This window comes from Talaromyces stipitatus, genomic scaffold (assembly GCF_000003125.1).
Source record: "Talaromyces stipitatus ATCC 10500 scf_1105507295549 genomic scaffold, whole genome shotgun sequence".
NCBI lineage: Eukaryota > Fungi > Ascomycota > Eurotiomycetes > Eurotiales > Trichocomaceae > Talaromyces > Talaromyces stipitatus.
This window is the reverse complement of record NW_002990117.1, coordinates 1,521,482-1,542,218: the sequence shown is the minus strand read 5'-3', so window position 1 is coordinate 1,542,218 and position 20,737 is coordinate 1,521,482. Positions and strand designations below refer to the sequence as shown.

At 47.7% G+C, this 20,737-nt stretch overlaps 6 protein-coding genes across 6 annotated transcripts, besides 3 other annotated features; 2 read left to right on the top strand and 4 right to left on the bottom strand.

Moving 5' to 3' along the window:
• Nucleotides 1-84: 84 nt before the first annotated feature.
• On the top strand, nucleotides 85-1,269 carry TSTA_014340 (uncharacterized protein; the record flags this gene model as incomplete). Its single annotated transcript, XM_002483532.1, has 3 exons — nucleotides 85-179; nucleotides 233-1,050; nucleotides 1,115-1,269. The coding sequence occupies 3 exons, from the start codon at nucleotides 85-87 to the stop codon at nucleotides 1,267-1,269; spliced, it is 1,068 nt and encodes a 355-aa protein (XP_002483577.1).
• Nucleotides 1,213-1,238: a microsatellite.
• Nucleotides 1,270-1,464: 195 nt separating the features above from the next.
• Nucleotides 1,465-1,493: a microsatellite.
• Nucleotides 1,494-1,515: 22 nt separating this feature from the next.
• Nucleotides 1,516-5,208, bottom strand: TSTA_014330 (uncharacterized protein; the record flags this gene model as incomplete). The annotated part of the gene is made up of 2 exons (XM_002483531.1): nucleotides 1,516-5,139; nucleotides 5,200-5,208. 2 exons carry the CDS (start codon nucleotides 5,206-5,208, stop codon nucleotides 1,738-1,740), a joined length of 3,411 nt encoding a protein of 1,136 aa, XP_002483576.1. The 3' UTR covers nucleotides 1,516-1,737.
• A 949-nt stretch (nucleotides 5,209-6,157) lies between these two features.
• TSTA_014320 (1-phosphatidylinositol-3-phosphate 5-kinase (Fab1), putative) lies at nucleotides 6,158-13,823 on the top strand (the record flags this gene model as incomplete). The annotated part of the gene is made up of 2 exons (XM_002483530.1): nucleotides 6,158-13,425; nucleotides 13,488-13,823. 2 exons carry the CDS (start codon nucleotides 6,158-6,160, stop codon nucleotides 13,609-13,611), a joined length of 7,392 nt encoding a protein of 2,463 aa, XP_002483575.1. The 3' UTR covers nucleotides 13,612-13,823.
• A 187-nt stretch (nucleotides 13,824-14,010) lies between these two features.
• On the bottom strand, nucleotides 14,011-15,933 carry TSTA_014310 (uncharacterized protein; the record flags this gene model as incomplete). Its single annotated transcript, XM_002483529.1, has 6 exons — nucleotides 14,011-14,392; nucleotides 14,422-14,492; nucleotides 14,565-15,042; nucleotides 15,081-15,421; nucleotides 15,459-15,562; nucleotides 15,648-15,933. The coding sequence occupies 6 exons, from the start codon at nucleotides 15,931-15,933 to the stop codon at nucleotides 14,011-14,013; spliced, it is 1,662 nt and encodes a 553-aa protein (XP_002483574.1).
• A 56-nt stretch (nucleotides 15,934-15,989) lies between these two features.
• TSTA_014300 (uncharacterized protein) lies at nucleotides 15,990-16,403 on the bottom strand (the record flags this gene model as incomplete). The annotated part of the gene is made up of 2 exons (XM_002483528.1): nucleotides 15,990-16,031; nucleotides 16,083-16,403. 2 exons carry the CDS (start codon nucleotides 16,401-16,403, stop codon nucleotides 15,990-15,992), a joined length of 363 nt encoding a protein of 120 aa, XP_002483573.1.
• A 1,106-nt stretch (nucleotides 16,404-17,509) lies between these two features.
• Nucleotides 17,510-20,357, bottom strand: TSTA_014290 (pyruvate kinase). The gene is made up of 7 exons (XM_002483527.1): nucleotides 19,825-20,357; nucleotides 19,702-19,746; nucleotides 19,573-19,619; nucleotides 19,428-19,508; nucleotides 19,242-19,363; nucleotides 18,327-19,160; nucleotides 17,510-18,259 (listed from the first exon to the last, which is right to left on the bottom strand). The coding sequence occupies exons 1-7, from the start codon at nucleotides 19,943-19,945 to the stop codon at nucleotides 17,932-17,934; spliced, it is 1,578 nt and encodes a 525-aa protein (XP_002483572.1). The 5' UTR covers nucleotides 19,946-20,357; the 3' UTR covers nucleotides 17,510-17,931.
• Nucleotides 20,104-20,130: a microsatellite.
• Nucleotides 20,358-20,737: the final 380 nt, after the last annotated feature.

Genomic DNA, 20,737 nt, shown 5'->3' with positions numbered 1-20,737 from the left:
CCGATACCGTATCATTATGGCGATGATTGGAGTCCCAATAACAACGGATCGAGGATTCCAAGGAGGAAGGAGAGTAATGCGTATATGCCGCCGGCGCCATGGCAGGTGCAACTTGAGGCGCCGTTTAAATGTGCCCTTTGCAAGAAGATTGTTACTCTTAGGGGGTACGAGGCATGGATGTAGGTTATGCATTTCCTGAGAGTTATATGATAAGTTTGCTGACTGTAGATAGGATACACGTATATGCAGATCTAAAAGCATACGTCTGCATCCATCCATCATGCAACCAATCATTTGAATATTTCCACCTCTGGGCCGAGCATGTCTTGACCAGTCACTTCCCAGAAGTAAAACGATACTGTGTCTACTGCAACGCGGAAATAACCAGCACGCCTGAAATTTCCACGCGGAACGCATTCGTGGAACATCTGGTTCATAACCACTGGCACAGCCTAAGTGACGCGGAACGCACCGCTGCGACTATGAACACTGAAAGATTCGTCGTCGCTACCTTCACTTCGTTTCCATGTGGGATATGTCGACGAGCGAAATGGAGGACATGGTATGAGTTCGTGGCACATATGGCCCGTCACTTGGAAGAAATCTCCCTCGCTGCTCTGTCGGAAGATATGTATTCTCTCGACGAAAATCCAGCAATGAGAAATGAAATCTTACCATCCGTGACAAGGGATCATCGCTCAAAAAAGCGAGATGCGCCAAGAGAGAGAACTAATACTTTGGAACTGAGTTTTCATCATCATCATAGAAGACAGCACAGACACCACGAAAACAGGGAAGAGACTGACTTGAGTCAAGGAGAACCCGATTATATCAGAATAGACCACGAGATACCATCAATATCCGTCAAGAAGCCGCATCGAGACAGTCTACGACCTCGAAAAGTGCGTGAAAAGGCCAAGGAGAGGAACCCAGATCCAGAAGAACAGAACCAAGAAGAAGGGGAACCTGCTTCATCTATTCATGTCACATTTGAAGATAATGACCCGCACCGACACAATCGACGACATTCACCACTGACCAAGGGCAAAAGTTCCCGAAGTCATCACCACCACCACCCTGTGCAACAATATACCACCACCGAAGACAACATCAGACCCAATCCAAGATCTTATTATCAACAATATCAAGACCAACAACAACAGTATGAACAGCCCAATCAAGGAGGGCAAGGTTTCGAGATGTATGGATACCCAGCAACAACAACAACAACAACAACAGTATACCCGTATGCGAGTTGGTATGGGGTGAATCCTTATACCAGAGAAGGATATGAGTATAGATTTGTCTATCCGAGCCATGGCACGGATCATACTAATTGTCGATGTCCGAAGTGTGCTGCGATGAGGGAAGAGTATTTTGGTGAATGATGTTATGACGTTTGATGCATTTTGTAAGTTATGTGGTTTTTGTATATTTGATACCTCAGTGGGTTGGCTGTGAGCGTTTTTTTTTTTTTTTTTTTTTTTTTTTTTGAGTCGAGATGTGTGATGTATGTTGTTATTTAGCTAATAAATCCCTGCTCTTGCCTACTTAGATATTCGACTGGATTATAGTCTGAGTCTACCAGTCGTAGACAGTTCGCTGATTATAAGCTGTGCAACTCAAACCGAGTATGATCATATCCAAGGTAAATTAGCACATGTACAAAGAATATACAGCCCAAAATAATATTTCCTTAAATACATTTAACCTCTCCCCGGGGACCAACGACATGCTTCAGCTTATATCCCTCGGACGCCAGAGCCACCTACTAAACGACGACACTCTCTCTTGGCGACCATCAATCCGTGGCTCAAATTCTTCAAAAACAATATTCCCATCCTCATCAAGAGGAACTCTGTATCCACCTCTTCGACGACGCTCGGAGACAATGTTGTGTTCGTAACGAGCCCATATCTTGAATGGTGTGCTTTCATCTTGTTCTTCGGGTGGTGGTGGGATATATGTTCTGAAGAGCGCCTGTACGGCGTGGCTGTTGTCTCGACGCATTCTAGGGATTTGGTTGAATCGTGCTTCTGCTTCGATGGTATCTGGATCGTTTCTGTCGTTGTTTTCATCGTCAGGAGAATGGCTGTCATTTTCCATAGGTGCGTCGAGGACGAGTTCGATACTGGCTAGGTCATGATAGTCGGTTGTGAGGTCTTTCGTGCTATCTGATATGTGTTCATCCGTGAGGATGTTGTCAGGAGGTTGAGTTTCTTGAATTTCTCTTGAAACGATGTTTTCGTCTCCATGTCCTGACTGTCCATTGATGAATAGACGAGGAGTAGGTGGATCGATATTGGCCTGCATGCCGCCGTCATTTGTACTTGGACGCTTCCTTGGAGTACTAGGTGTACTCAATTTAACTCCAATGTTCGCTTGATGCGGTCTATCTACTACTAATAGGACATTAGATGGGGTCGACTGCGTATTTGGTTCTCTCGACGCGGATTTGGATCCCTGGTCTACTACCAACGGTGAACGACGGATGACGGAGGCACTCACTGAATTGTCGTCGATGGTCTGCACCCCTCTATCGACAGTGGTAGGCTTCTCAATGGAAGGTTCGGACTTGGAGACAATCATCTTGAGCGTCCGAGGAGTCAAGTTACGTTTTCGAAAAGATGGCTTGGTAAAATTTCTGGTAAAAAAGTCCTCGTAGCTCTCATAGTCCTCATTGGCAGAAATGCAGCTTTGTACATAAGTTCCGTAATCGACCCAGTTTCTCATGATGAAGTCGTCCCATAGAGAAGAGTTCTGCAACATCTCGCGACGGTGTAATGATTGCAATTCATGGCACAAACTCTGGAAATGGTCAAAATTGCCCGCATATTTGGGATATGACCTTTTGAACATGTCGTAGACCCTCAAAGCATCCTGGATGAAACAAACATGTTCCTGACAGTCTTTATTGACTAGACCATGGTTAACGTCAACCACGTTGTCCACATCTTGCGTCCTAGAAGCATCAACATCCCGAGTCGGGGACCTTCTAGGCCTCTTGCATGGACTTTCCTCGCTGACTTCAGCGTCGAGATCTGCTGCTCTTCTTTTTAGTCTATGTTCAATCACCATGCCCGTTGATGGATTGGGATCGTCCTGAGGCCGTTCTTCTGGTGATGCATGGCGCTGCGGAGATGTCTGTGTACCAAAGTCAAACCGTTCTTTGGGCGATGCATGGCGCTCCGGAATTATTTGTGTATGAAAGTCTGCTGACCGAAGCGAGCTCTCCGGATTAACTTCCAGTAGACGTTGATCCTGATGGGACGGAATGCTGGAGCTGTGTAGATCCCAATTTGTATTCTGCGAATCAGCGACAAGAGGTTTTTGAGCATCCTGCAATTGATGGTCTTGATCTGATGAGCCTGCGGTGCTGCCAAGAGAGTTGGCTATTATTTGTGAAGATGATTTATTACTACCCGAGGAGCTTTTTTGAGCTGCCCACTCTTGGGAGTGACTCGGTAAATTTTCTGTCCTTTTTGTAGCCGCACGCTTCAGACCCCCCGCTGGTGTGTCAAGTATTTGAACTTGTGCAGCAGGAGCGGATGTCGAATCGGACAAATTCGGAGCTATGAGTCCGGAAGACTCTACTTGGCTGAGAATATCTTGTGTGCGTACAGTTAAACCTTGAGGAATAGATGTCTCCATGTCGGAGTCATCGCTGGGTTCAGCTACTTCACCTCCAGGCCTGGGATCTTCAATCGGGACGTGAACGATAGGTCGAGGCCCGTTAGCCGGATCTGATTCTTGACCCTGATCAACAGTAGAAGCAACTGGTTCCCGAGTAGGTTCATCCCGCTGGCTGGGTTGAGATACTGGTTGGGGCGTGACAACTTTGCGTTGATGTCCCGCTTCCTCGACAGGCTCAGATGGCCGATCGATTCCATCCGCTGAAATGTCTGGTGGTTGCCGGCCATCATGTAGCCGGATCGGGCTGCTATCAGGGGGTGCAAGAGGTTTCCGTAAATGCTGAGAAGGGCTCTGAGACCAAGACGTCTGAGATTCCGAGTCCGAATCACTGTCGTCGTCTGAGAGTGGTTTTGGCGAAGGTTCATGGTTTTCTTCCTCTTGCTCACGTGATGGCTCGTCTTTCTGGCTGGATGCATGTGCTCTCCTGGCATCGCGAAACAACCGAATCATTTTCGTATTCCACTCCTTCAGTAGACTCGGTGGCACATGCCCTCGCGGATAAGGATGACCTACATCTGGAGGAATCCAGCAGTCCGGACGATCAAGAAGCTCTTCTTGATCGTCTGGAATGAAAACATCCCTTCGGCGTAGCTTCTTCATACCAGACCAGGGATCATGGCGGGTATTTTCCTCTCGAGCAGGCTGGGTTAACCGCGAACGGTAAATACGTGAATTCTTCTCGGGAGGGCCCATGGGATTATTGCCATTCTCCGCTATGGTTGCCGTTGTCTCTAAAGAGGAAGGAGGCTGAACCTGGAAGCTAGTGACGTCCTCTTGTGAGTTCGTGCCCGCTTTCCCGAATCTGTCTCTAAAGGATTCGTCAGGCTTTTGAAAAGATGGTAACTGGCGACGAGGAGGACTTGACATTCTTTGTTGCCCGTTAGAAGAAAACCTGGTATGTTCCGAATGAAGTGGTTCCGTAACAAGTTTATCCTCTCCGTAGGTCTGTTCGTGATTTGTGCCTAGCTCTGAGCTAGGTGTGCCTGGGTGCGAGGAAGCTTCCCCAACTTGTTGTGATTCTTGCTGTGGAGGTGGTTGCTTTGATAAAGGTCCCTGCCGATTGCCATTACCTAGGAGCTTTAGAAGTGATGCCCCATTCCGAGTGTAATTCGACATCGTAGGCTCGGCAGGAGTTGCTCTAGGAATATTTTGCCGTGGAATGGACTGATGAACTTGAGTTGCCAACCCCTCGTGCGACTCCGAAGAGGGGGCAGTATGCCCACCGATGTCACCATCTTGGGATGTTATGGACTCTCTCGAAGGAGGCCTTGATGGGAGTTGAGTCGCCAAATGGTCTTCCGTATCGGCGGCTCGGAATGGGTCCGATCCTGAGCTGTGCCCACGGCCTTTTTCAACAGCCACAGTAGACGTCTTACTATGAGTATGTTTGGTGGTTCCGTTTACGCCATCGGCCTTGACGCGAGTCATAGTGGTCAATGAAATCCGCTAATGTTGATAAATGCTATTTCCTCCGACCTGAGTTCGAGCCAACCATTCCTGACATACAGATCGCATTATTCGGGGCGTTATTCAATGGTAAGTCCTGGTGGTCACTAGATGAAGTCCGGATAATCGAAACATGTTCTTGGCGGGGTTCGATCGTACGTGTCTGTAGGTATCATCCGGGTGTCACATCACAAGGGAACCTAGCACACTCGAATCAATTAGCATTGACCGTAGAGTGTACTTGTACCATGAAGTTTAGTAGCATATTGCGGAGTTAAAGTTCCAAAAAGGGCGGAGAAAAGCATAACACGATAGACATGAATGTGATTGACAAGAACTCAGGTGAGACCAACCTTGAAGCCAAGTATTTTTCACCACTGTACCCCAATCGAAGTATATGCTCGAAGAAGGACCGAAGGCGCGAAGCAGTCTAGTCTGAGGGGTTGCGGCGCGGAGATTTGGAGAAGGTGGTAGTCAACCACGCGTTGAATAATACCGATCGTTGCTCACTGGATTGAGGGATGTGTCCTATGCATTGGCGTAAAATTTGTTGTTTTCGTCTTTTTTGTCTAAACTCAAAGATGAGCGGACGAACGCGCTCTATACAGACGCTAAACCAAATAGTACTCCAAATTGTCCGAAGCGTCAGCCACAGTTTCGTGTGTTGGCCGCGAGGCAAGCCACAGCATGCACGCGCCACCCCACGTCATCACATGCCACTATTGGGCAGCTCCATCTCTGCATGACTCCGCATCTTTACTTATCGTGCCTAGTGAGGGCCGTTTCTTGACTCTCGACTCTTCATCGACTCTTTTCTCTCTTCGGATGCCTGCCTGCTCACCGGTGTGTCTTTGATCCTCTATCTCTTGCACTGAGAACAAAGAGAAGGGGAAGAAGAAAGATAAAAGACCTCCAGTACTCCACGACTCTTCCTAGACATTCGCCGAAAAAGAACCAGGATGATATTCCTCTGCTCGGTTATCGGTTTGCTCAAGAGGCTTCACTAAGGTCGTCCAAGATGACTTCCCAGAAGGCCAACGAACCCCCGAGTCCTTCCGCATCGTCAATATTCTTGCCTCTAGGGAGACGGGGCTCCCGCAGCTCTCTGTCTACCCAAGCCGAACGCGAGACCTTAACGGAGGCCCTGGACCAAATTCATTCTGCTGCGTATCAATCACACTCCCTTACAGTGTTCAATGAGTTTGCCAATCCTTCAACCTCGTCGTCAGTCGTTGAAAACAACAACGTGCAGAATGATTCGCAAGGTGGACTGAGTGGACTATATAGCCGGTTACGAGCGTCGGTTGGCGGTGCGAAGGAAAGTGGTACCTCAGGACGACGAGTTGATGGAGGCTCTACTCCTGTGGTCAGACAAGCAGGGGGCGAAGGGAGTGTGGTGGCTGTGAATGATTTTCAAACTTCAAACCCTGGTTCGGCTCATGCTTCTAAAATACACACCCCTTCAATTGGAGCTCTGTCACCCGCGACAGAGTCGTTCAACGCCGCCCCAAGCCTCAAGAATAGCAAGCTCGTATCAAAACCGAGCAGTATTTCTTCGTCCAAGACATCCGTATCTTCGACGCCCGCAGCCAGGTCGCCTGTGCCGCCCCTTACTAAAGCGACAGACCCTACAGTTACCGAGTTGAATGTCAGCGCTGCTCACGATAGTAGCCGAAACCTTGAATCAAGCAGTGCAAATCAGTCACTCAAAAAGGAGCAGGGCGCTATCCAGCAAAGTGATCCTCTACGATCTGCCGAAGCCGAGAATGTTGACGGCATATCAAGCCGGCGGTCTTACTCTCCTGTCATGTCCTCGAAATTACCCAACTCCAACCGTGATATCTCGAACCCGAAGGATCCGTACCTTAAGTCGATCTCCGGAAACTCTGTGCCAGCGAATGATAAGTCGGCGAGGATGTTTGATCGTCGAGATCTTACTGAACTGGACACATCGGTCGGTGGTTCGCGAAATCTGTCCGAAAGCAATGACGAAGTTCCTAATACAGCACAAGAGGATGTCCTTACGACTTCTTCAAGCTCTATTACTGCCGATGGGTCGACGGCTCCAACCTCTGCGGGTGGTAGCATGTCTCGGGAGTTAGATGATCATCCACCTTCGCACAACTGGCACGTCTCGATCACACCGTCATCAGTCGTTTCGCTTGAAGATCGCGACGTGAAAAGCCCTGTCCCTTCGAAGCTTTCTATTGATAGGCCCCAGGATAAACTCGTCAACAGGGTCAGCACCAGTCGTTTACCCGGATATGTTATGTCTAGAGCATCATCTAGTGAGACGGCTACTACCAACTCGGCAGTAATGGGTTATACTGCGCAGCCTTATCGTCACCAAGCTACCAACAGGGGCACGAGTACTCCGAGTAGCACATTCAATCAATTGAGAAGCAAACTGCTGAGCAAGGAGTTTTGGATGCGAGATGAGAATGCCAAGGACTGCTTTTTGTGTGGAGAGCCTTTCACCACTTTCCGTCGAAAGCACCATTGCCGTACCTGTGGACAGATTTTTGATTCAAAATGCACATCTCTTATTCCGGGAGTTTATTTTGGCCAAGGCAGCTCCGTCAGAGTCTGTAAGCCTTGTGAAGATATGATCAATTCGCGCGAATACGACTCATCGGATCTATCAGACATTGAGCAAAGCCCCATAACCACTGTAAATCCGGGACATCTGGAATTCCCATTCGTTGGGTCGCCGGTAAGGGACGACGAAGACGACTCATCTTCGATCCGATCTCAATCTATAGAACACGTGTTGAAGACACCAACTATGGCAATTCCTGCGACAAGGCGTGTTAACGAGAGTGGTAATCGTCGCTCTGCAGTCCTAGAGATTGGCTCTGAACGACCTTTGACTCGCCCGACATCGTCTAGGTCCCTAAGATCGTCGGCAAGCCTAAGGAGCCATCCAATGGGGCACAAAAGACATCATTCACGGCAACAACATATACGCGGGTTCAAATCTTACCATGAAGATCGAGCGCCATTTCAACAACGCCGTCATTTAGAAGATGCCAATAATGCAGATCGGCTACCTGCTTTTCATCGTGACAATATCATTGACCCAGATCTTGCTCAATACTTATCAGATGATGCCTCTAGTGGCGACGAGCAACCAAATTTACTTAGCGTCACCTCAGACACTAATCTTGCTAAAAGCAGTGGGGAACACGAACGAGCTACTTTTGGTGGTCTTCTCGCAGCTGTAAAGAAAGGTCGCTCCCGCTTCAGTGACCGCAGTACTGCAAATGGTTCGGTCCCTATACGGGATGGAGATGATGCTAGTATGACCAGCTCCAAAGCCGTCAACTTACCACGCAATTCTCGAAGGCGAAACCTCAGCATTGCTAGTAGTGTTCACCAACGGCCGTCACCTCGATTGTCTAAAGATAATCCGTTACTGTTCCACGACCATCACGCGCCTAGCGCCTCCCAGCTAGTTGGCCCGTCATCAACGAGCGGCTTCAAGATGACAAGAAGCTCATCTATGAGGGGATCTAGTGCCCCGGCCATTGAATTGAACCGGTTGAGTCTAGAGCATGTCCGAAAGCTACTTCGTCAACTCTTGGAAGACTCGTCAATACCACACGTCAATAGCTGGGAAACTGCCCTGTTGCCGATCCTACTCAAGGCTACGGATGACGTTGATCCTGATGTGCAGAGAGGGGATGATATGGATATCCGACATTACGTGAAACTCAAGAAAATACCTGGCGGACGCCCTGGTGATACGTCTTATGTTTCGGGGTTAGTCTTCACGAAGAATCTGGCCTTGAAGAGTATGCCACGTAGCATTCCTCAACCAAGTATTCTCATTATCACATTCGCCATAGAGTATGCTCGTCACCAACAGCATTTTATGAGCCTGGAGCCGGTTATCCGCCAGGAACGAGAATTCCTCGAGAGCCTCGTCAGCAGAATCGCTGCACTACAACCCAACTTGCTCCTCGTTGAGAAGAGTGTCTCCGGTCTAGCACTTGAGCTTCTTGAGAAGTCAAACATCGCCACGGCTTATAACGTTAAGCCATCCGTGCTAGAAGCCGTTTCGAGATGCACGCAGACGAGGATAATCACATCTATGGATAAATTGGTTACATTGCCGTCACCTACAGGGCACTGTGGCAGCTTTGATTTAAAGACTTACGTTTATGGTGGGCGGAGAAAAACATACATGTATATCTCGGGCTGTGCTAAAGAACTCGGTTGTACAATTGTGTTACGCGGTGCGAATAGTGATGTCCTGTCAAGGGTTAAGCGCATCACCGAGTTCATGGTATATGTTGTTTACAACTTGAAACTCGAAACATGTCTTATGAGAGACGAATTCGCAAAACTGCCTACAGTAGAGGATTTCAGCAATGGTGTTTCGTCGGCTGGGGTGAAACCTGCAACGTCCAGAGGACTCCTGATTACCGAAACTACTACTGTCCAAGAAGATGCTTCTTCATTGGATGCTAGAGAGGGGAGCATTGCCACTGCGGCTGTGGAAGTGCCCGATGATGTGCCTATGCCCACTTACTACGATGATCTAGTCGAGAAACACGAGACAAAATTACTCTCTGCGTCGCCGTGTGTCAAATTCGAGCCTCCGTATCTCCTCATGCGAGCACGAGAGCTAGAGCGTCGAGTTTCATATCTGGCACGTCTGCGGGATAGAATTGTTCAAAGCTCCGATGAGAAAAATAAATCTCAGAAATTCGTGTTGATTACGCCTGAGCTCGTTCACCAGAACCCTGATAATGCCTCCGCAAAAGTGAGAGAAGTTCTGCGAGCAGTTCATGATGCGGAGTTGGATAGAGCTACGCACAACTATTTGACGCAGAAGCGTCAATGGGAAGCCTATCTTTCGGGAAACTCTAATCTTTTCGACCCATACGCTCATCAGAATATCGTTGTTCTCTACAGCCTGGTATGCACCACAACTTCTATACCGTGCTCTGGTCCCGATATTTTCGCGTTAGATTTTTACAATGAACACGAAAGTGATGACCAGGTCTTTGAGCCCGACTTTACATTGGGTCAATACGTGGAAGATTTGTGCCTCGAAGCCAACTCAGTGTGCACTGCTAATGGATGCGAGAACCGCATGTATGAACACCATCGACAATATGTCCATGGGGAGGCGCAAATAAGTATATTTGTGCAGCCCTATCCTTCAAAGCTGCGTGGTCTACAGGAGACAATTCTCATGTGGAGTTGCTGTAAAATCTGTGGCAACGAGACGCAGGTGATTCCCATGTCTGCGAATACGTGGAGGTATTCATTTGCAAAATACTTAGAGCTGTCATTTTGGAGTAGAAATCTCCGCGCCCGGGCCGGGGTCTGTCAACATGACATCCATCGTGACTATTTACGATTCTTTGGTTTCAAGGACATGGCATTACGGATTCATTACGACCCTATTACACTGCTAGACATTATTGTGCCTCGCACCCGGGTCACCTGGAAAGTCGATAACGACTTGCGCCTACGCAATGAGGTATACAACAAGTTTGAACATCGCATCTCTAAATTCATGTTGTCGGTGAAGAGCAGACTGAAGAGCATACATGTTGAGAGTGTCATGCCGGAGAAAGTTGAAGACTGCAGGAAGGAGATTGAAATACTTGTGAAAAAGGCAAATGATGACCACAACGGTTTGATAAGGCACCTGCAGGAGCAGTACATGAATTCCCGTTACTGGGAGGTTATTCCGTTGAATGGGGTCCTTCGTGCCGTCCAAGAGAAGGTTGTCGAATGGGATACGACCTTTGCCGACTTTGAGAGAAACTTCTTCCCTTCAGAAAAGGATATCAGACGCTTAGCTTCATTGCAACTCAAAAAGATTTTTCTCGACAAGGATGCTTCCGCCACCTCTCTTACCTCCACCGAAGAGGCACCGACTACTCCAACCGAAAAAGATTCTACTGCAGTTGAAGGGGAAGTGGATGGAGAAGCCGAGAGACCAAGATCAGTGCGCCGCATGACCCTGTCCCCGGAAAAGGCGCAAGATGTGCTTGTGTCGGTTGTTGAAGAACATTCCGGAAAGCCTGACGCGCAGGATGAAGTGGCAGAGACCGCGGAACCTATTCCTGATATTTGCCCAGCGACGGCTCCGATAGTACCTGAACCAAATGTGGCTGACCAAGAAGTAGAACATCTTGATCTTGCCGTTCCAACTAACTTCTCCTCGGAGGAACTTCCACTTGAACGCCAAATTTCAATAGATCTACCACAAATATCGCGAGTTGCGACGTCACCTCCAGATGCTGGCCGAATGACACCGTCTCCAGAACTGTCCAGTCGACCTGGTTCGGGGCTGCGGAAAAGGAGTCTCAATGAATTTGGAACGAGTCCCAAGCAGATAGTTCCATCCTCTGGCATTCCTCGACTCGCTGACCAAAACCTCCGACAGCGTGGGAAAGGGAAATCGCCTCCCATGATTCGAGCTTACTCTCAGCCTCTGCAGACGTTACGAGACAAGGGAGCTAATGGGTCCAGGAGTCTATTGAAACTGAACTCGGGTAGTTCGACCAAGAATGCAACCCCTCTCCCAAGCCCTTCACAAGAGAGACCGAAATTTGGAGATAAGAAGTTTACTGAACGGATTTTGAATAAGACCAAAACTGCTAATGGCCACTCCATGATTCCTCGCTCAATCACGCCAAAGAGCAAGAGTCCTCGTGTATCAAGTCTAGCGAGGCATTTTGAACAGCTGAGCAGGGAGTTTGAAAAGGAAAGACAACGTGAGAGATTACAAAGAGCAGCTAAAAGCAAGCATTCACGTGCATACCCTATCATATCTTCCAAAGCGACCGTTGAGGTCTACAAGAATGTACGGGAAGCTGTCGAAGAGCAGGAACCATCTAGAGAAGGCGAAGATCTCATGTCTAACGCAGGACGCTCGTCGTCAGAAGGAAAGGCTGACAGGATCAATGAAGAAACCCGTGAGAGCGAAGCTGCAGCGGATAAGGAGCACGTTACTGAAAACCCAGCCTTAACTCCCCCCGAAAATGAGCCACATCCCGTCGCGGAAATTGCGTCAGAGGCAGAGGACGTCCAAAGCGATGAGGAGCAAAGCTTGACCCTGACTGGATCTCCTGAAGAATCGATAAAATTGGAGGATGATCTGGATCTCAAAGAACTCCCCAAGCATGAACGGAATACTCTGGTCAAAATGCTCGCTAATTTCTGGGCTGAACGATCTGCCAGCGGATGGCAAGCGCTCGATTACCCTTTGAAAGTATCCGATCACGTATTCGCGGATTGCGACATCATCGTTCGTGAGGATGAGCCTAGTTCTCTGATTGCATTTGCTCTGGATTCCTCAGACTACAAGAACAAGCTAGCCACTATCCAAGATCACTACGACAAAGAAGATCGGTCACACGACGATGTTGCTGGAGTGGAGGCGCGGGACCAGAATAGAGTGGAAAGTGCTCTCCTACGGCCTACAGGAACCCATCTCAAGTACCAGTTCCAAGAGGGCCAGGCAAAGATGTTGTGCAAAGTATTCTATGCCGAACAATTCGACGCGTTACGCAGGAAATGTGGTGTCGCGGATCGCATTGTCGAGTCGCTTTCTCGATGCGCCAAGTGGGATTCTAAAGGCGGAAAGACGAAGTCTTTGTTTCTTAAGACACTCGATGATCGATTCGTCCTTAAATCACTCTCACAAATCGAAACACAAGCGTTCTTAAAGTTCGCCCCTGCCTATTTCCAGATCATGTCTGAAGCTCTATTTCACGAGCTCCCTTCAGCAATCGCCAAGATGTTTGGATTTTATCAAGTCATTATTAAGAATCCAGTCACCGGCGTCGAGTTCAATTGGTTCTTGCTTCTAATGGAGAACCTTTTCTACGATCGAGTACCAACACGCATATTCGATCTCAAGGGTTCAATGCGAAATCGCAAAGTCCAGAGTACCGGCGAACGCGACGAAGTTCTCCTTGACGAGAATATGGTCGACTTCATCTACGAGACACCATTATTCACACGCGAGCATTCCAAGAAGCTACTCAGCCAGAGCGTTTGGAACGATACACTATTCCTAGGCCGACAAAACGTCATGGATTACTCGCTGATGATTGCAATCGACGAACCGCGCAAGGAACTAGTTGTCGGTATCATTGACTGCATCAGGACGTATACCTGGGACAAGAAACTGGAGTCCTGGATCAAAGATCGAGGTTTTGCCGGTGGAGGCAAGAATAGACCGACAGTGACCAGTCCAAAGGAGTATAAGAGTCGATTCCGACAAGCGATGGCTAGATATGTTCTTCAAGCTCCAAAGTATGCTTTTCCCCTTCTTTCACCTGACACTTTCCCTGAAGTCGTACTAATATTGAAATCAGCTGCTGGCATGAATTCCATTCCACATTCTCAGACAACCGCCGCATCGAAAATCACCTTTCTCACATGCAGACACCGATCGAAATAGAGACCAGCGAGTTGACCGTTGCAACGAATAGCGAATAGACCTTTCTTTTGATATACGACTTCCTCAATCTTTTTTGATCGTTTCACAATCGATTTCTCTTTCACACTTCATGACGACAGATTAGTCATTACTATACGGCAGAGCATACATAATGCATGCATAGCAAACGATACCCCTTTCACTGTATCCCCAGCTATGAGGAACTTTCAATGTTACATACAACATGATGAATATTATATTAGATTATCGTTCATTTCAGAATATGGACTACATTCCTCTCCAAGATTTCCTTCCATTCTCGGTGTGTACTCGGCATTAGGTTTGTGGACCAAGCCCTAGGTGGCTGTAATAAGAGTTTTTTAAAATTGAGCAGATATTGAAATTCTTGATAAGGAGAACAATCACTGCACTACTAGATAATACCTGGTATGTAATTCCTAGTTGGGAATAGCTGTAATTCCGTTCGACACCACTTTGTTCCACTCAGGCACATCTGCTTCGTAGTTGATCCGAGCCCCTGTGATCCGTTTCCACATCTGCGATACTAGAAATTTGAGAATGTACCACTGCAAGGGAGTATTATCCTCTCGCTCCGGCTGAAACCGACCAAATTTTCCTGCCATCGTGGCCCATTCGTCGTCTTTCATCATAGACCTCAGAATATCTTTGCAGCTCTGCCGGTAGAGCCCCTTGCTGAGTCGAGCAAGATTGTTGGCATTCAAGACTGTCAGATAAGTTACTGTTGACAGGAGGACAGTAACCACTATAAAGACTACAGTGTCAGAACTATAATCTACGGCCCAGGCCGCCGCGCAGAAACTTAGTGGTGGTAGACGATTCTGACGTACGTCGACAGCTTCACATTCTGACCCAGTTCCGTCGCGCTCCGGGATTCAATGACCGCATTGGCATTGAAGAGCTACATTTCATAAGGATCAGAGTCAGTTATATGTGATTCCAAGTATCCAGGTAGTTCAGATTTCCAACTTACACCATCTCGAAGGGTCTTGATTTGATCTCGCAATAGCTCTAACCTAGTCTTCAACGCCACTAAACATGAGGCTTGCTTCTCCACCCTTTGTACACAGAGTTTAAAGTGAAGTCCATCGATCGTGTGTGATACGCCAGGCCGATCGTCATTCCTCGTAATCCGGAGCAAAATATGTCTTGAGTGCCAAATTCTCCCATTGGGAATGAATAGTTCTAAGCTGTCAATGGCCCAGAAGTATAGCCGCGACCGTGAGAAAATATTGTCGTCAAATAACAGTCGATCGTGCAGGTCTGGATCAAAAATGGCCCCGCGCTGGTTTATATGGAGAGTAAGGTGGTCTGCAATGCCTTCCCAGGAATGTGCAGCATCCTTAAGAGCTACTGTAATCAGTCGGAGCGGTGCTAAGTGTCCCCCATATTCCAGCGCCGGTTGAGACTCATTGTGAATGTCAACCGCATCAAAACAGGGGGAGCCAAAACTATAATACACCAGTAACTGTCAGGGTTTTGGAGGCACCGAAAATAGCTTGCAGCGGTCGAAAGTTCGTTTGAACCATCCTGGAGGATGGCATTCGGCGGGTAAAAGGACATTGTGAAGGCTACTTCTTCCAGATAGGCGCCATCAGTCGCACCGTACAGCCTGCCAGATTTCCAGGCACTAAACACTAGCCACCTCTTGTCGGGACCAAGTCTAAACAGAACCCCATTCCGATTCGAAACGGTTTGCAGCCTCGCTACGGCCTCTGCAATCAATATGAAGGTCCCAGAAATCACTGTGCAAACTCTTCCGCATAGAGAGCGGCTTCGCTTAATACGCGTGGCTCCCTCAGTTCTCGCTGCTGTTAATGGGCTTAATCGCTTTGATATTTATAGTTAATGAAATGCTTCATGTTACCGGCATCATTGACTTCGAAATCCCCGCCGTGCTTCTGTAGTAACTCAAATAGAGCTTATGTCGCTTTAAAGTGGTCAGAGAATGACCTCGAATGAAACGAATGGCTACCACAATCACACAGTCTATGCTTCTCAAACGAGAAATTTATCGTGTGAGCGGGAACATGATGGAGGTCCACCAAACACTCACTCAGATACTCGCGCTGATCGTTCAGTCCGGACAGATGAGTAGAAATCCACGGCTTATCCCGCCAAGTCAGTAGGGAATATGGGACCAGCCGTTCTTCCTCCTCGAATTCGGAATTAGGCATAAATTCAATTTCTGGGTCGAGTTTCATCCCGTCTAAATGGTACCACTCTCCCTCAACTTGAATGATTTCCCATTCGGGTACGTAATTAGGGCAAGCCCTTCCCCGGGGACCCTGTCTATCCTCGACCATCTCCCCATTGAAGTCGACATTGGAGTGTATGGTCATGGGTCTCCCTGACGGTAATATATGTCAGCAACATTCAATAAACGTTGTTTCGATAATCACAATAGTTCCAACTCGGTCCCGCGGTCAGCCTTGGCTCCCTGATTTCTACGGGACAGGGTAGCGTATTAAGCGGCCCAAAGGTGACATACCCTGGAATCTGGATGAATTTCGTAATACTTGGTTCTGTCCGGACCATTAGGGCGCGAACTATTCTTGAGCCCAAGAATGTCAATGGAGCTCTGGGTGCTATTGTCATTACCAGAAGGCTGAGCTCCGGACGTAGTACTCTGATCTTGGCTTACCGATGTCTCTACAGCTTTGTTCAATGCAGAAGAGGGCTGTTCTAGAGCAGGAACAGAAGAACTTTCCAGCTGATGGTTTCTGGTCTTCAGCAGCTTTTTGATCTCTTCTAGGAGTCTAATGACTTCGGCACCCGGTACGACTGTTGATTCTCTGTCATTAGAAGCCATTTTGCTGGCATGCGACTGTGCGCGGCTCCAACATTGGAAGTTTGACCGTATATTCGATTTGCTCGATCCGTACATATATTACATCATCCACCAGCCTTCGTACTATTGAATTAAACGCCCAGGTCTAACAGCAACAGACGACCAGGATTACCTAGGTAGGCGATGCCTACGGCCGTAATTGGTATAGACACGCGAGGCTGATCTTTCGTGGCCAGCTGAAATGGGCCGAATGGAAAATAGATCATGTGGGACTGTACGACTTTGGAAGGCTGACGAAAGGCTGCTATAACGTAGGTGATGAATATTTCTGATGGAGGATAACCCATGACCTAGATATCACCAATGAACCGATTTCGATTCCCCTTGCAGGTTCTCATATTTCATGACGAACAAGCACAGAAGAGAGCCGTCATGTTTGTCATCAAACGAGCTATCCGCCATCGCGTCCAGTTTAGAGTTGGCATTACTGAAGGTTAATAGCAAAGGTAGGCCGTATGGTCTAGGGTATACCGATATTTAAGGATAACCCTAATCCTAAGACAGATAGGAAGAGCTTAGAGAGAGCCTCCTGTCAGCAGGATGCAAACACCTGAGACCTACGACTTTAGTGTAGTGTGAGAGCATGATAGGTTGTAGTAAACTACATATTTAAGATATCGGCAAATATCGGAAGCAAACCCCATACATATGTCCCCAGTTACACTCTTCGGGACCTCGGTTCGAAAATGGCCGAACGGAGGTCCAGAATATCACATATATATAGCCATACATGTGCGCTCCAAATATTAAATAGTTAATTATAAGATTTCCATGTCAGAGGTTTGTCCATGGCTTCGGATACAGTTTGGTCTGATGTTTGACCCAAGTTGAGAACTGGTGATATCCTCGCAAACCTCTCAAATTCTCAACGCGGCTCGACAGACAAGAAAGAATTAAGGATTGGCACTTTATTCGAGAGGAAAGGAAGAAACAAGAAAGATTCTAAAGGACGCATTTTGGAAAGACTAACTTATATTTCCAGGGAAGAAAAACTGGCACAGGCACATATATTTTAAAATCGCCAGATCGTACTGACACTATCTATACAGGAAATTCAATATCTAATGGACTCTAGAGAGCTATCCAAAAGAGAAACCGGACATACGGATGGAGCATGCAAAAAGGAAGGAACAATTCATAAAATCCTCTAGACATGAAACATGATGACAAAAGAGACAAGGAAATCCGAAACAAAAGCGAATTATATCCAAATGTTGCTTCGTTCTTTTTGAACTCTCTCTTGCCGGAAAGTATTCAGGAAGAGAAGAGACGAGAGCAGGTCATCGATGCCGCAGCTAGTTTCCATCATGCTCATAATTACCTGTGCCATCCTATTTTTTCGGCATGGACAAAGAGTAGTCCATGACGCCGGAACTACATGACTCCTCTATTTCGACGGTTTCCTTGGAATCGTTCGAACATGTTTATTTTCGATTTTCGGCGCTACAGTGATGGCAAAGGAAACCAACCAGCTGGGGCAAGAAGGCGTTTAGATCTCAAGACCCAAGTCGTCTTCGGCAGGAACCACACGAATGGTGTTGGTGTGGCCCATACCACCGCGCCATCCCTGGACGCAGACGACGCTGGCACCCTTCTTGATAACACCAAGCTTGATACCGTTGGAGATACCCCACTTCAAACGACGGTCCACATCTTCCTGCCAGATCTTGACGTGGAAGTCCGGCTTGGACTCGGGGAAGTAGAATGGGTAGACACCACGGTAGAGGTGGGAATACCGAGATGCGGCTTCGTTACGCGTGATCATGATAATAGGGCAGACGGGGCGGTATTTGGCGAGCAGACGAGCGGTCTTACCACTATTTCAACGAAAGAAAGGTCAATTATCTGAACCAAGCGAGATGCGATATATGGGGATATTCTTACCTGGTGGTCAAGACAAGGATGGCACCAGCGTTTAGTTCCAGACTGGCGCTGACAGCAGACATGGCGATAGCCTCGACGGTATCGGCAGGACGGTGGCAAAGGGTTCGCAACTCATCAAAGATGCTGAAATGGGGAACAGCGACTTCGGCCAACAAACATGTCTCGTGCATCATGGAAACGGCCTCGTTGGGGTAGTTACCCTTGGCAGTTTCTCCGGACAGCATGACACAGTCAGCACCGTCAAGAACGGCGTTGGCCACATCAGAGACTTCGGCACGAGTTGGGCGAGGGTTGTATGTCATGGACTCCAACATCTGAGTAGCGCAAATGACAGGCTTGCCCTTCAAGTTACACTTGGAGATCATCATCTTCTGGGCAATGAACACCTTGGGGGCAGGAATTTCGATACCAAGATCACCACGAGCGACCATGATACCGTCAGTTTCTTCAAGAATTTCGTCAAAGTTGTTGACTCCTTGTTGGTTCTCAATCTTGGCAATGATCTGAATCTCCTTGCCTTCCTCACCGAGGACCTTACGGATCTCCTTGATATCATCACCACGGCGAATGAAAGATGCAAAGACCATGTCGACCTTGTTCTTAACACCAAAGAGCAAATCCTTCTTGTCCTTCTCGGATAAAGCAGGCAAATCGACATCAGTGCCGGGCAGGTTGACACCCTTGCGGGAGGAGATGTTGCCGTTGTTCAGGCACTGGACGCGGATGGTCTTCTCGTCGACGACTTCGAGGACTTTGAGAGAGAGGATACCGTCATCGACATAGATGAGCTTGCCGGGTTGGATCACCTTGCTGATGTTCTTGTAGTCGACATACCTGGACAACTTTTGTTAGTCATCGATCAACGATCCGGCGTCTACTCTTCCAATAACTGTCAATGCTGGAGTGTAAACATACATATTCTTGTTGTCGCTGGCAGTAGCATATTGCTCATCGGTGGTGACATTGAACACTGTTCCAGCAGATATGGGGTAGTCCTTGTCGTCGACTGTGTTTCCGGTACGGATCTCAGGTCCTTTCTATACGATGATCAATCGATTGTTAGAGAAGGATGTCGAGCAACAACATCTTTTGAGAACCTACAGTGTCAAGAGCAATGGCAACTGGGCGACCAGCCTGGGTGCGCTCGGCCTCGCGGGCATTGTCAATAACAGATTGGTGGTACTGGAATTGACAGTTAACAAGATACTGTACGATCATACGATGAATTACGGGGCGGATAGCCAACCTCGTATGAGCCGTGAGAGAAGTTCATGCGAACAACATTGAGACCGGCTATATTTGTTTCGGTCAGCGATGACGTTCCAAAACTATCATCATTATTTCTATAACGAATTTTAAGTAGGTGGATTGGTACCTTTGCGAAGCTCATTGATCTTCTCGACGGAGTTAGTCTTGGGACCTGGCGGGAAGAGTTGTTTAGTACGGGCTTATCGGAAGCAGCAATCACTTAAAAGACCAAAGCATGATGGGCTCATACCGATGGTGCAAATGATGGAGGTGCGACGGTAGTTGCCCTCAGGAGCCATCTCGGTATTAAGCTGGGAGTACCATTCCAGCTTCATACGGTTGGTAAGGTGATCGAATGCGTTGGTAGCCATTGCTGAATGGGACTCTCTTTTGAAGAGGGGAACAGAAGAGCAGATCTGACTTCCGACGCGGGGATCAACGACTGCTGCAAATACCTGGACAGAAACGATCTATCCAAGAAAGAATGCAGGAGTGAGGAATGCAAGGTGAGATGAATTATGAAAGGAGAAAGAGGAAAAAGAGGAAGAAGAAGAAGCAAGGGAGAGAGGTTGAGATAGCAAAGTATTAAGATTTGTCGCAAGCTGCGGAGGGGAAAGAACCAGCGTGGGCGCTACCAAAAATGCAAGTGGTCCGGCGCTCAAATAGGCTTAGTGCCAGATTTTCTTTTTTTTTTTCCCTTACGATTGGATACCTCAGGCTTTTGGATTATTTTCTTCCTGATATCGTGCATTCTGACTTTTTATATGAACTATCGTACTTTTATATCTCCTCAATCCATTGACGATCATGTTATTCTCTCCTGACAACTGCTCTCTAAATGCAAGATTACAATGTCCCCAACGGTAGATAGTTGTACCGCTCTCCTGATCCGCCAAATCCGGTGTACGGTCACTCGGTGACTGTGCAACTCTACAACCAGCTAGCCTCATACATACCCTGTAGACTGTATCATGATCATCAGATCATGAAACTTGCATCTATAGCTTGGATCTCGACAGCTGCCAATCAGGTTGATATCTCCGTCTATAGCCGATGCAAATCACCCAATCGGTGTCCCAACTATGTGGGATATGTCTTGGTGATATACAAAAGCAATTGACCGAAGAATATTTTTATACAGATATATAGACATGGTTGCCACC